The 20,524-nt window shown below is 45.5% G+C and overlaps 1 protein-coding gene across 1 annotated transcript in view; it reads right to left on the bottom strand.

Annotated features, from left to right (window-relative positions):
* The window catches only part of MDGA2 (MAM domain containing glycosylphosphatidylinositol anchor 2), a 217,951-nt gene that overhangs the window by 21,961 nt on the left and 175,466 nt on the right, over positions 1 to 20,524 (bottom strand). The window contains exons 10-11 of the mRNA XM_054635413.2: positions 12,625 to 12,773; positions 1,247 to 1,424 (exon numbers count right to left, since the gene is read on the bottom strand). Coding sequence (XP_054491388.2) covers positions 1,247 to 1,424; positions 12,625 to 12,773 — 327 coding nt within the window. The remainder of the gene's footprint in view (positions 1 to 1,246; positions 1,425 to 12,624; positions 12,774 to 20,524) is intronic.

Genomic DNA, 20,524 nt, shown 5'->3' with positions numbered 1-20,524 from the left:
AGAGTGACCTTTTAGAGGGAAATTTATAAAGCCCTTCCATTATTCCTTATATAAATGTATAGATTATATAATCTTGCAAAGGACTACAAACAGTCACTGGTTTTTTAAAGACAATAATTCACATTAAAATAAAAACTGTTCATTCTGGGGGAAAAAAACCAACTTTGTTTGCAGACTTTTCTTCAAAACTCATCCTTCAAAACAAGAATCAACTCTAAATATGCTGTTTGATGAAGCTGGCCTTAATTTACTCCAATTTTTCCTTATTTCCCACAAAAAAATTGGATAGGATTTTGGGGTTTGGAGGTTCAGAATTATTTCGGTTGGCATTTTTGTTGTTATGAGAGGTGAAGATTTTCCTCTGTCCCCATTTCTCCCCTTCCTTTTGGGATGACCACGCTGATGACGTGGGAAGTTTATAAAGCCCTTCCATTATTTCTTATATAAATGTATAGATTTTATAATCTTGCATAGTTGCACAAACAGTCACTATTTTTAGAGACAATAATTCACATTAAAATGAAATTAATTCTGCTCATCCTGGGGGAAAAGCCTTTGTAGATTTTCATTGAAAACTCAACAAAGAGCAACTTGAAATCTCCAATTTCATGAAGGTGCCATTAATTTATTCCAATTTTTCCTTATTTCCCACAAAAAAAAAAATGGATGGGATTTTGGGGTTAGGCTGTTCAGAATTATTTTGGTTGGCATTTTTGTTGTTATAAGAGGTGAAGATTTTCCTCTCTCCCCATTTTTCCCGTTCCTTTTGGGATGGCCACACTCATGACGTGGGAAATTTATAAAGCCCTTCCATTATTGGTTATGTAAATTTATAGATTTTATATTCTTGCATAGTAGCACAAACAGTCACTTTTTTTAAAGACAATAATTCACATTAAAATAAAACCTGCTTGTTCTGGGGGAATAACAACATTTGTAGATTTTCCTTCAAAACCCATCAAGGATCAACTTGAAATCTCCAATTTAATGAAGTTGGCATTAATTTATTCCGACTTTTCCTTATTTCCCACAAAAAATTGGATGGGATTTTGGCGTTTGGCTGTCCAGAATTTTATTGTTGTTATGAGAGGTTGTGATTCTCCTTTCTCTCCATTTCTCCCCTTCCTTTTGATGACCACGCTCATTACCGTGCTCACGACATTATCCCAAGACTTGGAACAGCCACGCCATTCCAGGTGACCCGGGACATTCCCAGCCCCCTTTTCCTTGGATTTGGGGTCCTCACCGCTGTATTTGATGACCCGGATGGTGGAGTCCCCCTCCCCAAACCGGGTGATGGGCGTCAGGCGGACCTCGTAGGCCTCGGGCTTGATGAGCTCCGTCAGGTTGTAGGTGATCAATTCCCCCTTCTGGATGTTCCCGTTCACCGTGATCTCCTGCTCCCACCAGCGCTGCTGGCCAGCCTGCAATCCAAAAAACCCAAAAAAACCCAAAAGTCAGACATTTCAGGGTTTGGCTTCGCCTTAGAAAGCAGAGCAGACCTGGGAAAGCTTCAAAATTCCGGAAGAATCAACGAGGAATACAGCAAGGGATTCAACAAGAGATGAACTTCTTGAGCTGTCCCCACCATGGAATGGTTCTGTAACAAACCACACCAAAAATTGGGAATGTTTCTTCCAGAGGCCACTCCTTCCCTGCCAGCTGCCCATCCTCTCCCCACAGAAATCAAACAGAACTTGGATGGGTTTGGGGGCAGGAAAAGTGTGTGGGAGCAGACACTGGGCAACCTTCAAAATTCCAGAAGAATTAGAGGTGCAACAAGGAATTAACTTCCTGAGTTATCCCACTGTGGAGAATTTCTGTAACAAACCACACCAAAAATTTGGAATATTTCTTCCAGAGGTCCAATGGCCCTTGTTGTGTTTTAGGACAGGAATCTCCCCAATTCCTGATGATTTGGGATGCTCATCAGGCAGGGACTACACAGCTAGGGCCAGTTTGTGGTGATAAAGTTTTAAAAAATAAATAAAATTAATCTTTTAAAGCCAAGTTTTATGTCATTATGTCAATGATATCTGTGAGCACTTTAGGACAAAAATTAAAAATATTCCCTATTCCACCTCATCTTTGGATAAGGAACCACAGAAATGGAGATTTCCCAAAGAATTTCAATAATTAACAACGAAAATTTGCAATTACCCAAACCAGGCATGAATTTCTATCAAATTCAGCCTCTGCTTTGAATTCTTGCCCTATCTTTCCAGAAGCAATAAAATCTCCATTATTTTCTCCTTTCAGAAAGGAAAACAATTTGATTTTTTCTTTCAGGATTATCCCTCCAAAAACCAGGGTTGGATATTGATATTTCTCCATAGGAAACAACAAAGATTTTGACTTTTTCTTTTTCCCTCGCAATCAACACCAGCTCTGATCTAATCCTTATTTTTCACCATGGAAACCAAAGGAAAAAAAATCCAAAACAACAGAAAATTGTCGCTGTGTTGGATGGAAAATAACCCTGATTTTCCAGCTCTGCTGTGGAATAAATAAATATATTAAAATAAATAAATAAATAAATAAATAAAGCTACAAATATATAGATTATACAAAAATAAAATACACAAATAAAAATATAAACCAAATATTTAAAATGCAATAAATGTATCCATATATCAAAATACAAATATATAAAAGTAAATATATAAATAATAAATATATAAATATATTGATATAAAGAAAGCAATTCAGGATCTGCCACACCCAGCTTTGGTTTTACCACTTGGAAAAACCAACCCAGCACTGGAAATAGAGCCATAATCCCAATAATCCCAGAAGCTGCTTTCCAAACTTGGGAAACACCAACAACCTGGGCTGAAAAATATGAAAATAATTGAAAATAAACGGAGCCCGGCACACCCTAAAAATAGGATTTAATTCCTACAATGCCTTGAGGTGCTGGAAACTCCCAGCACTGAGCTGATTCCAAGCTGGAAGCATCCAAGACTGTTTCCCTTGGAGATCTGGGAATCACCTTGGCTCCCCTGGATGCAAAAGAGCCAAATCCTCATCACCACTTCCCAAAATTCCCTGTGCAGCCCATCCCTAACACTGAGCCTGTGCCTTTTTCCATTAAAAAGCCAAGATTGAGGCTTCCAAGAGAAAATCCACAAGGAACAACCATGAAACACAACCCTTCCCCTCAATTCCTGCGTCGAGAGCTGGAATATCCATAAGAACCAGGATTTGGTTGGAAAAGGAATTTTTGAAAGAAAAAAAGTCTCAAAATCAAAGCCCTTTTCCTCACAAAGATAAGGATGAAACTCCAGTGGGGAATAACCTTTGGCCAAGCTGGAGTTTTGGATTTCCAGCAGTGAGGAACTGACTTTGGCCAAGCTGGAATAACAAATTTCCAGTGGTTTGGGAATATTTATGAAGCTCTGAGGAAAAACGGGAGGAGTTCCTGGAGCATTTATTTGCATTATCCTGTAATTAATTAAGCAGAGAATATCCACACTCTGGCAACTTGGAGTCCTGAATGTTGGTTTGGACAGGACTCCTTTTTTCCTTGGAATATTTAGGAATCTTTGTTCCCAAGGGAGACAGAAAAGCAAAAGCGGGCTGTAAATGGGGCAGATTTTCATTCCAGAAGGTTGGAACCACCCTGGTGCTTTTTATTTTATTTATGTGGTACTCTTTTATTTTATGGGGTGCTTTTTTATTTTATTTATGCCAATAAAAGGTGGTTTATTCCATGTCTTTTGCTGGAAAACTCTATTTTCTTAAAGCCTTGGAATTCTGGATTTCCTGAGGAGTTGATCCTCTGGGATGATTAAAGATTGATTCCTTGTGTGCTCATATATGTTCATAAAAAATAAACAGCTCCTCACTCTGTTGTTCATGGCCTATTGATTCCCAACAGAAATTCCTTCACTGACTCCGCTAGCTGGAAAAAACATCTTTAATTAATGACAACATTAATTGAAGGCAAAAAAATTAATGACGAAGTCAACTAATCCATTGGATACTCCATAAAAAACTGTGTCAATGTTTAAAGTAATTCCTTTGCCATTTATAACCACACAGATTGATTTTCCTTAAAAAATAAGAGATTTCTTTGGAAGTTTTATATCTAAAATTGGGCTGTTCAGTTCATGGACAAATATTCCATTTGCACATCACAGAGGGAAAATTCCTAGGGAGTGTTTGTGTTATTCCTGCTTTTCTTTCGTAATTCTGACTGTAATATAATCAGAGTTATCCAGGTGAGAATATAAAATTGAGGAGTGGCTCCTGGGTCACCTTCATCCCTAAGGATGGATTTGGAATGACAAATATCTGGGAATATTGGTGACAAATATCGGTGACAAATATCTGGGATTCAGGCAAGCTGTAAAGGATGGTCTGTTCTTGATGGCAGAGAATCATGGAATCATGGAATATCCTGAGTGGGAAGGGATCCCAAGGATCATCCAGGGCAGCCCCTGGCCCTGCCCAGACCCCCAGCAATCCCACCCTGGCCATCCCTGAGGGTGTTCACCAAACCCTCCTGGGGCTCTGGCAGCCTCAGGCTGTGCCCATTCCCTGGGGAGCTTTTCCGGTGCTGATTCCACCCTCTGGGGGAAGAACCTTTCCTAAAATCCACCCTAAACATTCCCTGGGTCCTCTCCCTGGGTCTTGTCCCAGTCCCAGAGAACTGAAACTGGAGCTGCCCTCAGGATGAGGTCAAAGACCACAGCGAGGTCTCCCCTCAGTCTCCTCCTCTCCAGCTGCACCATCCCAGTGCCCTCAGCTGCTCCTCACACAATTCCCCTCGTTTTCCCTCATTTCTCTCTTTAATTAATATTTTCACAAGCAGCAGAACCCCAAACCCTGGCACATATTTCCATGTGGAGCTGGCCCTGCCTCCCTGCTCTCCTGCAGAGGAGGTTCCCCACTCCTGTGGATCCAACTGGGACCAGCAGCTCCAACCCAGCCCAGACTGGGCAGGTGAGGCCTGGCTTGAGCCAGGGACAAACTGATCCAAGAGTGTCCAGGGTGGGAGCTGGGCTCTGCTCCCAGGGAGCATCAACAGGACAGGAGGAAATTCAGCTGTGCCAAGAGAGGTTTAGGATGGATTTCAGGGAAAGGTTCCTCCCCCAGAGGGTGGAATCAGCACTGGAAGAGCCCCCAGGGAATGGGCACGGCCCCGAGGCTGCCAGAGCTCCAGGAGCTGCCAGGGATGTCCAGGGTGGGAGTGTTGGGGGTCTGGGCAGGAAAGGAGTTGTGCTGGATGATCCTTGGGATGCCTCCAACTCAAAATATTCCATGAGGATATTCCAGTTCCATGGTAAAGCTCTTTCCCTGCCTTTTCTGCTCTAAAGCCCTTTCAACCGTGGGCACAGTCTTTCCCAATTAAACCATCCCTAATCCAGGAGAACAATCCTGGGCATGTAATCGACTTTCTTCTTGCAGGATTATATCAACAATCCTCCTGGACTTGCTCCTCCCATTCATTTTTATTATTTCATTATTTTATAACATTTATCATGTAGTGTAATTGGCTTTGTGTGATACATGCGTTAAAAAAAATCTATTTTCCTCCTTTTTTTCTAGAAACTAAAATACCCAAGTCTTTAGGAATAAGAAATGTGAAGCCCAAGGATGCAGAATGTGTTAAATACAGCTTTTATGGGCTACAAATTGACAGCTGAGAAATGCAGGTGTCAGAAACAGCTGGTCCTGAGCCAGATTTATTGTCTGAGATCTGAGGATGGAAGGGATGGGAACACTTCTGGGAAAGTTGAAAAGTTGAGGAAGCCACGGAGCCAACAATGAAATCCTCTGGAAATGTGGAAAACAGCTCTGGGACTGAAGGCAGGGTGGGAAATGGTCACCGAGGGAGGGAAGGGATCCTTTTATCAGAGTGACATCAAACTCCAGCACCAAGATCTGCTAAAATCTGGAGAATTGGGAGAGAAACCACTCTGGCTCCTGGATTTCCATCCCAGGGGATGATAATGAATGATCCTGGGAGTTCTGCATTAGGATATTTCAGTCCATTTGGTAAATAAATGGGATTTTGGGGGATTGCAGAGCAGGGAGGGGGAAGTTGTTTCCTTTGCTTTGAACAACTTCAAACCCAGGGGCAGCGAGAGGGACTTTGGATAAAGGCCTGGAGTGCCAGGACAAGGGAAATGGCTTCAGACTGTGAGAAAGTAGGGATAGTTGGGATATTGGGAAGGAATTCCCAGCTAGGAGAGTAGAGAGGAGCGGGGATGGAATTCCCAGAGCAGCTGTGGCTGCCCCTGGATCCCTGGCAGTGCCCAAGGCCAGGTTGGACACTGGGGCTTGGAGCACCTGGAACAGTGGGAGGTGTCCCTGCCATTGAAGGGACGGGATGCGATTTGGGCTTCCAAGCCACAACATTTTGGGATTCTGGGATTCTTTAATCAGAAAGGCAATAAATACACCCTCACTCCCTTTATCCATAGCCATTTATCCAGGGCTGTGGGATCTGTGCCATGGCACCGACAGAAAATTCCCATTTCCGTTTGCAGCCAGTGACTGCTCAGCCTTCCCAGGAACCCTTTCTTTCCCAGGATATTTGAATCCCTGCTCAGTGCTGAGTGACAGCAGAAGTTAAAAATCCACTCAAATCCAAAGAGTGACTGGGAGGAAGCACCAGAGCCGTGCCCTACTCGGGGCTGTTTGAAGAGATCCTCATTCCCAACGCACGGACACCGCAGGCTCCCGGGGCTGGGAATGAAGGAAAGGTGGGAGCTTGAATCTTTTATGTAACAAGCTGGAACAAGCTGCTCTCTGGTTTACAGGGACCAGCTGAATTTTTATGACTCTTTTACAGCAGAACTGCTCCTTTTCTAGGTCACTGTGGCTGCGGGGACGTGGCTGTCACCCGCTGTCACCTGCTGAGAGCAGCCACCACGGAGATCAGAGCTGCACGCCCTTCCTGGCTGCTCTGGAAAAGTCTCCCTGGTTCCATTTGCTTTCATCCTGCTGACAGGAATTATCAGAGAGCTGGAGGCACCTGCTCGGATGCTGGGAGTCGCTAAATGTTGTAATTTATTGGGAAGAAATGGGAATCTGGCTTTGGGGACAGGCAAAATGTAGAAAGAAAACATCTCCACATGGTGCCAGAGGTGGTTGGAGCAGCTGCAGGAGTGGAGCTGCTCCAGGATCTCCAGGTGAAGCTCCTGGAAAAGCACAAGGATATTCACGGCTGCTCCAAACTGAGCTCATGAGGCAGGAGCTGGAAGGAGAGGCCCAAAAGTGGTTTAGTCTGGGTGGATAAACTCCCAGGAGTAGAGAAACCCTCTGAGGGACATTTGGGACCATTTTTCACATGCTTGGAAAACATCTTCTTGGAACAAGCTGCCCAGGGAAGTGCTGGAATTGCCATCCTGGAAGTGTGGATGTGGCACCTGGGGACATGGATTGGTTTTGCTGGTCTGAGAGGGCTTTTCCAACTAAATATTCCATGATTAGACACTTAATAAAATCAGCTCCTGGAGTGTCAAAGGCTGGCCAGGGAATACACACAGGGATGCTTGGAAAAGGAAAAAAACCCTGGAAGGATCTGGGTCACTGATTCTGAAGTCATATCAAAAAATGAAATCATTGAAATGCAAAAATGCATCCATGAAATGCATTACTGCTGGAATATTCTTCAGAGGGCTCTTAAGGAGATGGAAAAATGTCCCTTCTGTGCAGGAGTGTCTTGGCACACCTTGGCACATTCCCAAGGAAGCTCAGGGTGACCCAGTCCAGGCAGTTCCCCTGAGGGGACACCAAGGTTGTCCCCGTCCCTCAGCTTCAGACGAAGGGCTGTGCTCAGCAGTGCCCCGAGGAACGGAAATTCCCTGTGCTCCACACTCCCTTTTCCATAAATTCTCCACGTAGGAGGATTTGGAACCTCATGAGCTGCTCTAGGAACCAGAGCAGATGTCCTGACAGTGCCACATGTCCCAGTTTTATGGCTGATTCCTTTGGCCACCAAATAAATCCCAAAGCAAACCCCAGTGTGCCACTGGCAGAAGAAGTGAGGTCCCACCAGGAGACTCACAGAGCCCAAAGACTCTCAAAGACAACTCCAGGACTTGGACTTGATGATCCTGATGGAACCCTTCCAGCTCCTTTTCCATAAATGCTCCATGCAGGAGGATTTGGAACCTCCTGAGCTGCTCTAGGATCCAGACCTGGGGTTCTGATGGTGTCACCTGTGAATTTTACGGCATATTCCCCATGGACACTTGAGGAGATCTTAAATCCCTTCCTGGATGGGCAGGGACACCTCCCACTGTCCCAGGGTGCCCCAGTGTCCAGCCTGGCCTTGGGCACTGCCAGGGATCCAGGGGCAGCCACAGCTGCTCTGGCAATTCCAGCCCAGCCAGGAATTCCCAGTTCCCAATCTCCCACCCATCCCTGCCCTCTGGCACTGGCAGCCATTCCCTGGCTCCTGTCCCTCCATCCCTTGTCCCCAGTCCCTCTCCAGCTCTCCTGGAGCCCCTTCAGGCCCTGCCAGGGGCTCTGAGCTCTCCCTGGAGCCTTCTCCTCTCCAGGGGAACATTCCCAGCTCTCCCAGCCTTTCCCCACAGGAGTTCCAACTCCCAGCTCTGAACTCCTTAAGTCAAAATTAGCAAAAATTTAATTTTCAGCATGATCCATAAATATTTTCCTGATCCATCTGAAGCTTAGAACCAGTTTTAAGTTGGCAGGAGCTGACCTGGTCCAAACCTCACCTTGCTGTTTGCAAATGCAGCCTCAGAGCTGTGAAGAAGCAGCACAGGAGGAATCAGCCCTGAAAAGTGGAAATTGGGAATCACAACCATTCCTGCTCTAATGTAATTTCCCAATGCCAGGAACATCAATGAAAAAACGTGTCCCTGCATGTCACAATCTCTTTTTTTTTTTTTTTTTTTTTTTGGCCAAATTTTTCCTCCCTTATTCCACAAAGAAAACCCAACAAAGCCTCTTTAGATTTCCAAAATCAATGAGTGCAGGGAAATCTTTGGGACAGAAAATATTCCCTTGGAGGAGAAAGATTAAAATCCTTTATGGGAATATTCCAATAAAACAAAATCCTTTATGAGGAATATTCCAATAAAAATGTGGAGTTCCAACTCTCTCTTTGTTGCCTTAATGAATTAATTGCTACAAATGTAATTTTTGTGACTGGTTCTGAAGAAAACTTTCAGTATTTTTCATGTCCCAGAGCAAATCCAATGGATTTGCTGGAAATTCCCAGCTTGCCAACATCTTCCCCTTTGGAGCAAATGTGATCCCCGTGATCCTGAGAGAGGGAATCTGCAGAATTCCTACTCTTCAGGTGGGGTCTGAAATAAAATGAATAATAAATAAATCCTTTTCTCCTGGGGGACCTCTGTTCCCACTTTCCCATCTTTCCATTCTTGTACCATAAGTGGAAAAGCGACAATTCCCTATTTTTATGATTCCTTTTCCCTCCTTTCCTGGCTTCCCTGATTTGTCATTAAGCCAAGCTTAATTATTTTATCAAATAATATTTATAACATTACCAGTGATGTTTTTTTTGGAATTCTCCTTAACCAGTGCTTGGAATGCCAGAAGTTTTCCCTGTGTCCTGCTTTCCCAGCACTGAATCCCTCTCGGGGACAGGAATTCCTCTCAATCCCAGTGGCAGCAGAGAAGCAGGATGTGACAGGAATGTGTCACATGCTCCTGTGACTCAGCCAGGCTTAGTGGGATATGGAGAAGGAATTCCTGGCTGGGAGGGTGAGGAGAGTCTGGGATAGAATTCCCAAAGAAATGGGGCATTGGGGAGGAAAAATGGGAATATTTGGATTAGGCCAACACAGAGTAACTCCATTAATTACATAAACAGATAATTAAAATGAAATGAAATTTAAATGGGAAAAGCAGCTAAAATTCCTAACACAACAAATTCCATCAGAAATTCCTTTCCCTCAGCAAGCTCCTTCCAGAATTTCCTGATTCCTCCCAGGGCCTGGGACCCCCAGAGCCGATTCATGCCCAGCAGCGCCAGGAGCTGCACAGACACAGATTAAACACTCCCTGATGAAGTCTCTGGGGTTGAGATGACCCCGAGGTGTTGGAAAGTCTCTTTTTCCCAGCCCCGAGACCACAGAAGAAGAAGAAGAAGACAGAGTTCCTTGGCTCTCGTTCTCAAGGTTGTTTATTTTCCCTTATCTCTGTCATCCTTTCTCTGACTCGCTGAGGCCTGTCCGGCAGGTCGGTGTCCCAGACTGCCGGGCAGGATGTGCTCTATCACCATCTGTGTGGCAGCTGTCTTCTGTTCATTGGGCAGTTTTTCCTTATCTCCTCCACACCCACTCCTCCCTCGGGAGGGGACACCTGCTGATAACAGCCATGGAATGTCCCTGCATGGCTGATAAGAACTACAGCGTCCCATTGGGAGATGTGAGCCCAGAGGGAGGAGCCAAGCATTCCTGCCTGGATATAATCTGGAGATTCTGGAACACCAGCACGGCTTCTGCACTGGATTGCCCAGAGGAGCAGCAGCTGCCTCTGCTTCCCCTGGATCTGCAGAGGAAGCCTCCACCCTTCTCCAGGATCCCTGCTCCAGCAGAGCCACCCCTGGCACTGCAGGAGGGCTGAGCCACAATTCCAATGGGGCTGCTGCCAGCACCCTGACCCACAGGGTGTCAGGCTGGGCTCTGACTCTGGCACTGTTGTTCTAGTGTACTGCATTGTTCATTTCCTCCTTTGATTTTTTCCTTTCCCTATTAAAGAACTGTTATTTCCTGCTCCCATATTTTTGCCTGAGAGCCCCTTAATTTCAAATTTATAGCAATTGGGAGGGGTGGGGAGGGTTCACATTCTCCATTTCAGGGGAGGCTCCTGCCTTCCTTAGCAGGCACCTGGCTCTCCAAACCAAAACAGTCGGTTCGTGGCACACTGAGAGCCCTTGGGGTCGTGTTGGCTTTTTATACTAAAACCTACCTGTACTTCATTTACAATAATGTTCCAATACCTATCACCCATGTCAGACAGTCTGTCTCTACTCTAAACCAATCCAGAAGTGCCACCATCACAGCAGAAGATGGAGGAACAAGAAGAAGGACAGGACACACCCAGATTCCTCCATCTTGCCTCCTGAACCCCCATTCTAAATCCCCAAAATTCTCCATTTTCACCCTGTGATAAATTCACTGCCATTCTACTCACACCCTTGTGGCTTGTAACTCCTCACACAAAGCTGGGAATTGTTTCCATGGGCTACAGTCAAAGGCCCAGGTGTCTGTGACTCCGTGCCAAGGTCTCTGAGCCCCTGCCAGGGGCTGGAGTCCCCCAGGGCAGCCAGAGCAATGTCCTGGGTTCCGACAATCCCCAATTTCATCTCCAATTCCTTGGATTCAGGAAGATCCCAGCTCCAGCCCCCTCCTGGCACCAGAGCCCTTCCCTGGGCGTGTCCCAGGAACTCCACAACTTCCAGGGAAGTCGCCCAACACCAAATCCCAATAAATAACATGCTAAAACTGAAGATTTGTTTTCCAAAGCTCATTCCAGTGGGAAATCTGTGGGATAGCAAACGATTTTCTTCCTTATATTTTCCAAAATATCCCTCTGCAAAATCCATTGGAATCCTTCCACTCGATTCCCACCCAAATTATTATTCCAGGTGCTGAATGTCCAAAGAAAGATTTTCAGGATCAATCTGGGGGATTATCTGATAGAAAAGCTCAGTGGGGGGCTGGAAAAATTCCATAAAATTATCACCTGGAGGTTCCCAAGGAAGGAGGCAAATGGAGAAGGATGATTGTGGTAATAGACTGGGAAAATTAAAATAAAATAAAATAAAATAAAATAAAATAAAATAAAATAAAACTAAAACTAAATGAAATAAAGTAAAATAATACAAATAAAAATAGGATAAAAATAGAATAAAGTAAAAAAAGAAAATAAAATAAAAATAAAGTGAAATAAAATGAAATAATAAAATAAAAATGTAGTAAAATCAAATCAAATCAAATCAAATTAAACTAAATTAAAATAAAGGTAGAATAATATAAAATACAAAACCTAAAAACTAAAGTGAAATAAAATGAAGTTTCAAAAGTAAAATAAAACAAATTGAAGTAAAATAAAATAAAATAAAATGAAATAATAAAATAAAATAAAATAAGATAAAAATAGAATAAAGCAAAAAAAGTAAAATAAAATAAAAATAAAGTGAAATAAAATGAAATAATAAACTTAAAATGTAGTAAAATAACAAAAAAGAAACTAAAATATAAACTAAAATATAAAATTAAGTTAAATTAAATTAAATTAAATAAGTAAACTAAGGTAGGAATAAAATATAGTAAAATGAAATAAAATGAAGTTTCAAAAGTAAAATAAGATAAATTGAAGTAAAATAAAATAACATAGAATTAAATGAAAAAAAAATGTAAAATAATATGAAACAGTGAAATGGAATAGAATGGAATGGATAAAAAATAAAATTAAAATATTAAAATAAAACATAGTAAAATATAGTAAAATGAAATGACATGAAATGACATGAAATGACATGAAATGAAATGAAATAAAATAAAATAAAATAAAATAAAAATAAAGTAAATAAAGCAGAGTTCCCTAGCGGCCCAGCAGTTCTCCCGGAGCCCAGGAGGCCCCAGAGGCAAACCCCCCGTGATCCCATCTCACCTGGCGGATGCCCAGGCGATAGGCCAGGATCCGATCCACGGCGCTGGGGTTCATCTGCGTCCACTGCAGGCTGTAGGAATAGACCCGCGGCCGGTTCTGCCACAGCGGGTTGTACGTGTCGTAGTAGAACTCCGGGGCGTAGGCTTTTCCTGGGGAAAAGATGGAATTAGGGAAAGCATTGATGCCTTGGGTTCAGCTTTTCTGTTTTTCACGTTCTGTGCTGCTTTAGTGTGAGGGTCTGGGCCTCACATCAGGGGATGCTGAGCTCTGTGCACAGAGCAGGGAGACAAAACAATTCCTGCTCCAGCTGGGCACCAAGGACAAATGATCCAAACCTCAGGCCCTAAACTAAAGCTGCCAGCAACTAGGACCCTGCAAGTCCTTAGAGGTCCAAAGGCCACCTTTAATCTGGTCCCTAGACCTTGGGGAAAGGACTTCTTTTTCCCGTGGAAAATGGCCTCCATTAGCAGCCACTCGCCCTGGCCAAGAGGGCAGAGCCAAGCTAGAAATTTGCAGGACTTTGTAGGACTTCTCCAAAACTAAAGCTGCCAGCAACTAGGACCCTGCAAGTCCTTAGAGCCCAAAGGCCACCTTTAATCCAATACCCAGACCCTGGGGAAATGATTAGTTTGTCCCACGGAAAATGGCCTCCGTTTGCGGCCACTCGCCATGGCTGACAGGGCGGTGCCAAGATAGAAATTTGCAGGACTTTGCAGGACTTCTCCAAAATTAAAGCTGCCAGCAACTAGGACCCTGCAAGTCCTTACAGCCCCAAAGGCACCTTTAATCCAATACCTAGACCGTGGGGAAATGATTTCTTTGTCCCACGGAAAATGGCCTCCAGTTGCGGCCACACACAATGTCTGACTGCAATGTTCCATGTGTTAAATTTACAAACTTTGCAGGATTTCTCCAAAACTAAAGTTGCCAGCAGCTAGGATCCTGCAAGTCCTTAGAGCCCAAAGGCCACCTTTAATCCAACACCCAGACCCTGGGGAAATGACTTCTTTTTCCCATGGAAAATGACCTCTGTTTGCAGCCACTCGTCCTGGCCGAAAGGGCGGTGCCAAGCTAGAAATTTGCAAACTTTGCTGGATTTCTCCAAAACTAAAGCTGCCAGCAGCTAGAACCCTGCAAGTCCTTAGAGCCCCACAGGCCACCACTGTGCTCATACCCAGACCCTGGGGAAATGACTTCTTTTCCATGGAAAATGGCCTCTGTTAGCAGCCACTCGCCATGGCCGACAGGGTGGTCCCAAGCTAGAAATTTGTTGGAATGCTGGGGGACACAAGACAGATGATGGACTTTGGACCTGGTTGACATGAGAGATTTGATAACAGGATGCCTTAGCAAAAGCAAACAGAACTTTGAAAATCAGACCTAGTTTGCAAAAAGATTAAATCAAACGGGTTTACCAGAAAAAGAAAATCCCATTAAACTCTGCAAGCCTGAGATGTTGTTATATGCATAAGTTTGTGTATGTGATTTTAACCCAATCATTGTTGTACACATTACTAGTCTCCCTGAAATGGAATATAAGCGTTTGTATCCCACAATAAAATCGGATTCTGATCACCGAGTCAGTCTCCCCATCTCTCTCCATCGCCGACAGAAATTTGCAAACTTTGCTTCATTTCTCCAAAACGTAAAGCTGCCACCAACAGGGACCCTGCAGGTCCTTAGAGCCCCAAGAGCACAAACATATCGAACCAGGACGACCCCCGTGGTGTAGGAGTGTGTCCCCTGTTGATGGAGTGACAAACTATCCTTTGTCCCCTCGAAAAGGAAAGAAGCCCAGAAGTTTCTCTCCTCAATTAGGTGAAAAAGACACCTCACAGGCATAAGGAACGTCACCTCAAACTTAAGGATAGCTAATTGGACAAAAGCCAAAAAGTCCCGCCTGGGCAATTAACTAGAAAAAGGAGTGAACAAAGAAACCAATCGCTTTTGTGAAGTGTTTTACTAAGAGCAAGAACGTTTGGCACTTAGCTCAGCTTCTCTCTGTTTGTTATTTTGCCTTTTATTAAACTTCTTTGTTTTCAACACTGCAACAGAAGCCATCCTGCTGATTTTTGCGCCTCCAAGAGTAGCTGAGCTATCTTAGGTGTGTTATAGGCCTCAGAGAGCTTATCAAACCTAGCTCAAGAGGTTACTGTATCACCATGGCAGGGAGAAAATGGGAGAAAAGGATGCATCTGACTCCATCTTATCAGAAGGCTAATTAATTGCTTTATTATACTATATTATTCTATACTATATGACATTACATCTAAACTGAATCTGCCCAGCACTCAGCTCTGCACACACTGCCCAGAATCTCGTGCCTGTCACCCTCAGTCCTGACACACACACACACACCTGGCCCTGACAGGAACCCAAACCCCATCACTGTGGGTGAACAATGCCCACATTGCATCCTGCTGTGGCACAAACACAGGCACAGCAAGTGAGAGAAGAATTGTTTTTCCTTTCTCTGAGGTTCAGAGAATGTGAAACCCAGAAATATTCTTGGGCAGAATCGTGCCTTGCTTTTCTCTGTGGAGAGAAATGTGGCGACACAAACACCGTGGGCTGGAGAGAGAAAAACAAGCAGGGTGGGACTGCAGGGGCTAAAGCTGGAATGGGACAATGAACTGCAAGGTGCAAATGGAGCAGAACTGATCCCAGGGACAGACCCCGTGCCCGGCCATGCATTTTGGGGCCATTTTGGTTCATCTTGGGTGCAGGCCTGGCTGGGCTCTGGTGCTGCCCAAGGTGGATGCATGGAGGAGATGCTTTGAATCAATCCCTGCTTTATTCTGGAACTCCATCCAGCCTCTGCTCTAGGGCAGCCTGCACAAGGCATCACTGGAAATCACGGCATGGCCAGGCAGCCAGGGAATAACTCAGCCAGCCAAGAATTCACCCATCCATCAGGAAAAGGAGGGAAAACACACGGAAATCATCAGGAAACAACTTCAGCTGGGCATTCCCAGATCCAAGGGTTCCAGCTGGAGCCACCCCTCATTCCCGGGATCCAAGGGGTGAGATCCAACTGCAGCCATCCCTTCATTCCCAGGATCCAAAGGCTGAGATCCAACTGCAGCCACACCTCATTCCCAAAATCCAGTGGTTGAGATCCAACTGCAGCCAGCCCCTCATTCCCAAGATCCCAGGGTTGAGCTCCAGCCCCTCATTCCCAGGATCCAATGGTTGAGATCTTTCTACTTCCATCTGTACTTTTACAGGGATTTGGCAGTGGGAATAATTGGGAAAGGGCTGGAAAAACCTGGAAAACATGGCCTGCCTGTCACATGGAATATGGGAGGGGTATGGATTCATTACTCTCTTCCCTTAACTGGGATTTTAGGAGTTTGTGACAAAACAAACCCTGAACTTAGGGATTTCCTCCTCAAAACTATCCCTAACCCAGGTGGAAAGAGAGAGGGATGAGAGGCATTTCAAATTCCAAATGGGACAATTTCCATCAGCAGAAAAGCCGTGAGAAGAGGAGGAAAAAATGCCTTAAAATCCCCCCAAATGCAAAGGAACAAAGGCAAAATCCTGGGAATAAACAGCAACACGGCACCTATTGATCCAGCTTTTCTCTCCAACCACGCTTTTCTTTTCCAAGCATAAAAAGCCCTTTTAGCCAAGACATTTTTCCCAATTGCCCTGGGAAGGAGGACCTAGCATTAGCCCGGAGTGGAGGAGCAAACAACAATATTCCAAGGAGAGGGAGCAAAGCAAAACCACTGCTGGCAAAAAGGAGCTGCAGCGGGAATAAAAAGGGAGCAGCGGTCGAGACGATTTGTTTTCCTTGTTCCTGAGAAGTGGGAATAATGGGAAAAGCTCATGCTGGATGCAAATTATCCTCTTCCCACACCCACTGGTGTTGGATATAATGGGATCTCTGGGGGGGACTGAGAGGAGCCATAATGAGCCACTTGTCACAGGAGGGGCACTTGAACAACATCGGCACCTTTGGGGCAATAATGAGGCGCCTGAAGAGCTGCATTATCCCAAATCCCTGTGAAAACAACCCCCGGAATGGAGAGGCTGGAAATTCAACAGCGCAACACTGAGAGCTTCCCTCGTAAACTTCGGGAAGCAGGGATGTGGTTTGGAGTGCAGAGAAAGCAGAGGTGGCTCCTGGAAGTGTGGGAGTTACATGGAACATGGAAATGTCCCTTGTCCCCAAATCCCTTGGCTCTGGATCTTGGGAGAGTGTAGGAGCGTTGAGGGGTAGGATGGTCAGGATGGAGGGAGAGCAGAGACCTCTGCAGCCAGGTCATGGAATTTGGGGTTCATTGCAAAGGGCCTGGGTGCAGGGCCCTGCTGGAGCTGCCAGGCACAGCTGGAGCAGGCCTGAGAGAAGAGAGGGGGAGAGAGGATGAGAGGGTGAGAGAGAGGATAAGAGAGCGAGGTTCCCGTTCCAATACCATAAATTTCTTCTGTGCTGAATATTCTAATTCTCACTCACCAATCCAGTACAAGACACAAATCCTACAGCATTTACACACAGCCTATAAGAATCATTACATTCCCATACTGTGTTACATTTTAAACCCTACAAGCTCCTCTTTGGGCCCTTCTGCCAAGCTGCAGGGTCTGCTCTGCCCCTTGGGCCTGTCTGCAAGCAGAGGGTGTTGTTCCATCAAAAGGGGATCACCTTCAGCTGGCCACACCATTGTTTTCCAATTGTTCAGTAACTGAGGGATCTCAGAGCTTGCTTTCATTTCAATCTCACTTATAGTTTCCATATTCTCAGCATCTTTTGCCAGGCAATCATATTCATAAGGCTCTCCTGTTTCATCTTCCCTAACAGGAGAGGAGGGACCTGGAGCTCCTGGATATCATCCAGGGGAGGGAGGTGAGGATGTTGGTTTGTTGGTTTTCTCTGAGGCTTCCCAGAGCTTGGATGGAAGCAGGAGTTGGGTTGTGTCACACGGGAAGTTCAGCTCATGGTCGGGAGCCTGGAGGTTGGCACAATGTGGATTTTGGGGTGGGAAGATCATTTTTAGCTGGGATGACAGGAATGGGGGAGGTTTCTGGGATCTCAGCTCTCAATGGGCCTCACACATCAAGGCCCAGGTGGTCCAGAGTTTGTGGAGTTTCATCCTTGGGGATCCTGTGTCCAACTCTGGGATCAGCAGGACAGGAGGGACCTGGAGCTCCTGGATCTGGTCCAGAGGAGGAATGTGAGGATGAGGAAGGGCTGGAGCATCTCCGTGCCCAGGAAAGGCTGAGGGAGCTGGGGCTGCTCAGCCTGGAGAGGAGCCCCAGCTGAGAGGGGCCTCAGCCCTGGGTGTCCCCATGTGTCCCCCTGTCTGTCCCTGTCTGTCCCTGGCTGTCCCTGGGTGTCCCTGGGTGCAGGGCCTTGGGCACTGCCAGGGATCCAGGGCAGCTTCTGGGAATTCCATCCCAACCTCTCCCCACCCTCTCAGCCAGGAATTCCTTCCCAGTATCCAACCTAAACCTCCCCTTTCCCAGCCTAAAGCCATTTCCTGGCTCCTGTCCCTCCATCCCTTGTCCCCAGTCCCTCTCCAGCTCTCCTGGAGCCCCTTCAGGCCCTGCCAGGGGCTCTGAGCTCTGTCTGGAGCCTTCTCCTCTCCAGGGGAACATTTTCAGTCATGAGCATTTTTTGTGCAGCATTCAATCCCTCCAGGCAGAGAATCCAAACATCCAAACATTTTCCACCAGCCCTGTACCAGTGTAAGGTCAAAAATGGGATGAAATCTCTGTGGCACTGAATTAGAGAAACCAAGCAAAGGGAAAAAGTGACTCCAGCTGCTCCATCTCAAGCTCCACTGGGGTCTAAAAGCTGGAGAATTGTCCTGAACAGAAGTGGATTGAGGCATTCCCCTTGTCCTGGCACTCCAGGCCTTTATCCAAAGTCCCTCTCGCTGCCCCTGGGTTTGAAGTTGTTCAAAGCAAAGGAAACAACTTCCCCCTCCCTGCTCTGCAATCCCCCAAATTCCCATTTATTTACCAAATGGACTGAAATATCCTCATGCAGAACTCCCAGGATCATTCATTATCATCCCCTGGGATGGAAATCCAGGAGCCAGAGTGGTTTCTCTCCCAGTTCTCCAGATTTTAGCAGATCTTGGTGCTGGAGTTTGATGTCACTCTGATAAAAGGATCCCTCCACATTTCCCACCCTGCCTTCAGTCCCAGAGCTGTTTTCCACATTTCCAGAGGATTTCATTGTTGGCTCCGTGGCTTCCTCAACTTTTCAACTTTCCCTGAAGTGTTCCCATCCCTTCCATCCTCAGATCTCAGACAATAAATCTGGCTCAGGACCAGCTGTTTCTGACACCTGCATTTCTCAGCTGTCAATTTGTAGCCCATAAAATCTGCATCTGTAAAAATCTGCCTCCTTGGATTCCACATTCCTTATTTTTGAAGACAGGGGGATTTTTAGTTTTTAAAATAAAAGGAAGGAGGTTCAGCTGTTCCTTTTTAGAGAAAATGACCACCCAGGATTCCTCATCCTGTGGTCCATTGGGATCACTCAGCCATTGATCCCTGAGGAAAAGAATCCCTTAAAGGAATTGTTGCTGGACTGGACACTGCAAATTCCAACTGGGATGAGAGCAGAGCAGCACAGGGATCTCAGCAATGCCACAAACCCAGTGTCCCTAAATGTCCCAGGTCCCAGAGGGTGGGATTGGTGTTGGCTCCCTGTCCTGCAGGAACAAACAGTGGGAATTGTGTGGACATGGAGCATTCAAGGAATCATTTCCTTATCTCTTTCCTCCTCATTTTCCCATCGAGTTCCGCCAATTCCTTGGAGTTTTGGGAACTGCAGCAGCTCTGTCCCATGTTTGTGGCACTGCTGGTGGCAGGAGCTGGCTGTGAGCTCTGAGCAGAGCAGCTCCCACTCTATCACATTCAGGGAAAGGAAATAAAAACAGAGATTTATAAATGCTTCCTCTCGTGGCAACCTCAGCTCCAGCCCTTTCCATCTTTTCATTGCTGGGAGAGCATAAATCCTGAATAAACCCCTGCATTTAACTGTGTGAAATAGTGGGAGACACTGAATTTATGGAAAACGCTGCCCCTTCCGTGCTCTGCTTTATTCCAGGATCTCTATTTTATGGAAGGGTTGCAGGAAGAAAGAGAAGATGTTTTGTTCTTTATTTGCAATTGGGAAAGGCAACATCTGTCTCCTCCTGGACCTGCTCCTCATCCCAGTCCTGCAGCTGGATCATCCCAGTCACCTCCTGCCTCCCCATAACCATGGAAGCTGAAAATCAGGGAATTATTTGGCTTGGAAGGGACCTTAAAGATGTATCTTCATTTATGACCTTCCCTTAATCCTCCAGGAATGAGCTCCAGGGCCTTCCCTGTCCTCCAGGAGTTTTTGGACATTTTTAGGAGAGGTTCTGTTGGAATCCCCAAGGTTTTTAATTAAAATAAAAAAATCCCTTTTCCTGGCAGATGAATGGAAAAGGGATTTTGCTGCTGCTCCAGCTGCAATTTTAAAGCTCACACAAGTGGCAGCCACAGCTTCTCTGGGATTCCCGTTCCAGTGGGAATTTGGAAATGATTCCAGCTCCAAGCTGAGCACCACAGTGCTACCAGGGGCACAGAACAAGCACTCAGGCAGAAATTCCTGAATGAAGCACCTGGGGAGGTGCCTGATCTTGAAAAGGGAATCTCCCAGGGAATTGGGAAAAATGGGAGGATCACATCCGAGCCTTCATCCTTCCCAAATGTTGGAAAAACAAAGGATGGTTTCCCAAAGAGGGGACAAAACATTCCTAAATCCTCTGAGTTCATGTTGACTTAAATCCATGGAGAGGGTTTGTCAAGGGGTGGGGTGGATATTCCATCCCTGGAATTGTCCAAGGCCAGCTTGGATGGGGCTTGGAGCAACCAGATTTTGTTTAAAATGTCCCTTCCCATGGCCTTT

The sequence above is a fragment of the Agelaius phoeniceus genome, chromosome 6 (assembly GCF_051311805.1).
Source record: "Agelaius phoeniceus isolate bAgePho1 chromosome 6, bAgePho1.hap1, whole genome shotgun sequence".
In the NCBI taxonomy this organism is placed as follows: domain Eukaryota; kingdom Metazoa; phylum Chordata; class Aves; order Passeriformes; family Icteridae; genus Agelaius; species Agelaius phoeniceus.
Note: the sequence above shows the minus strand (reverse complement) of the source record. Positions and strands in the feature narration are given on the sequence as shown.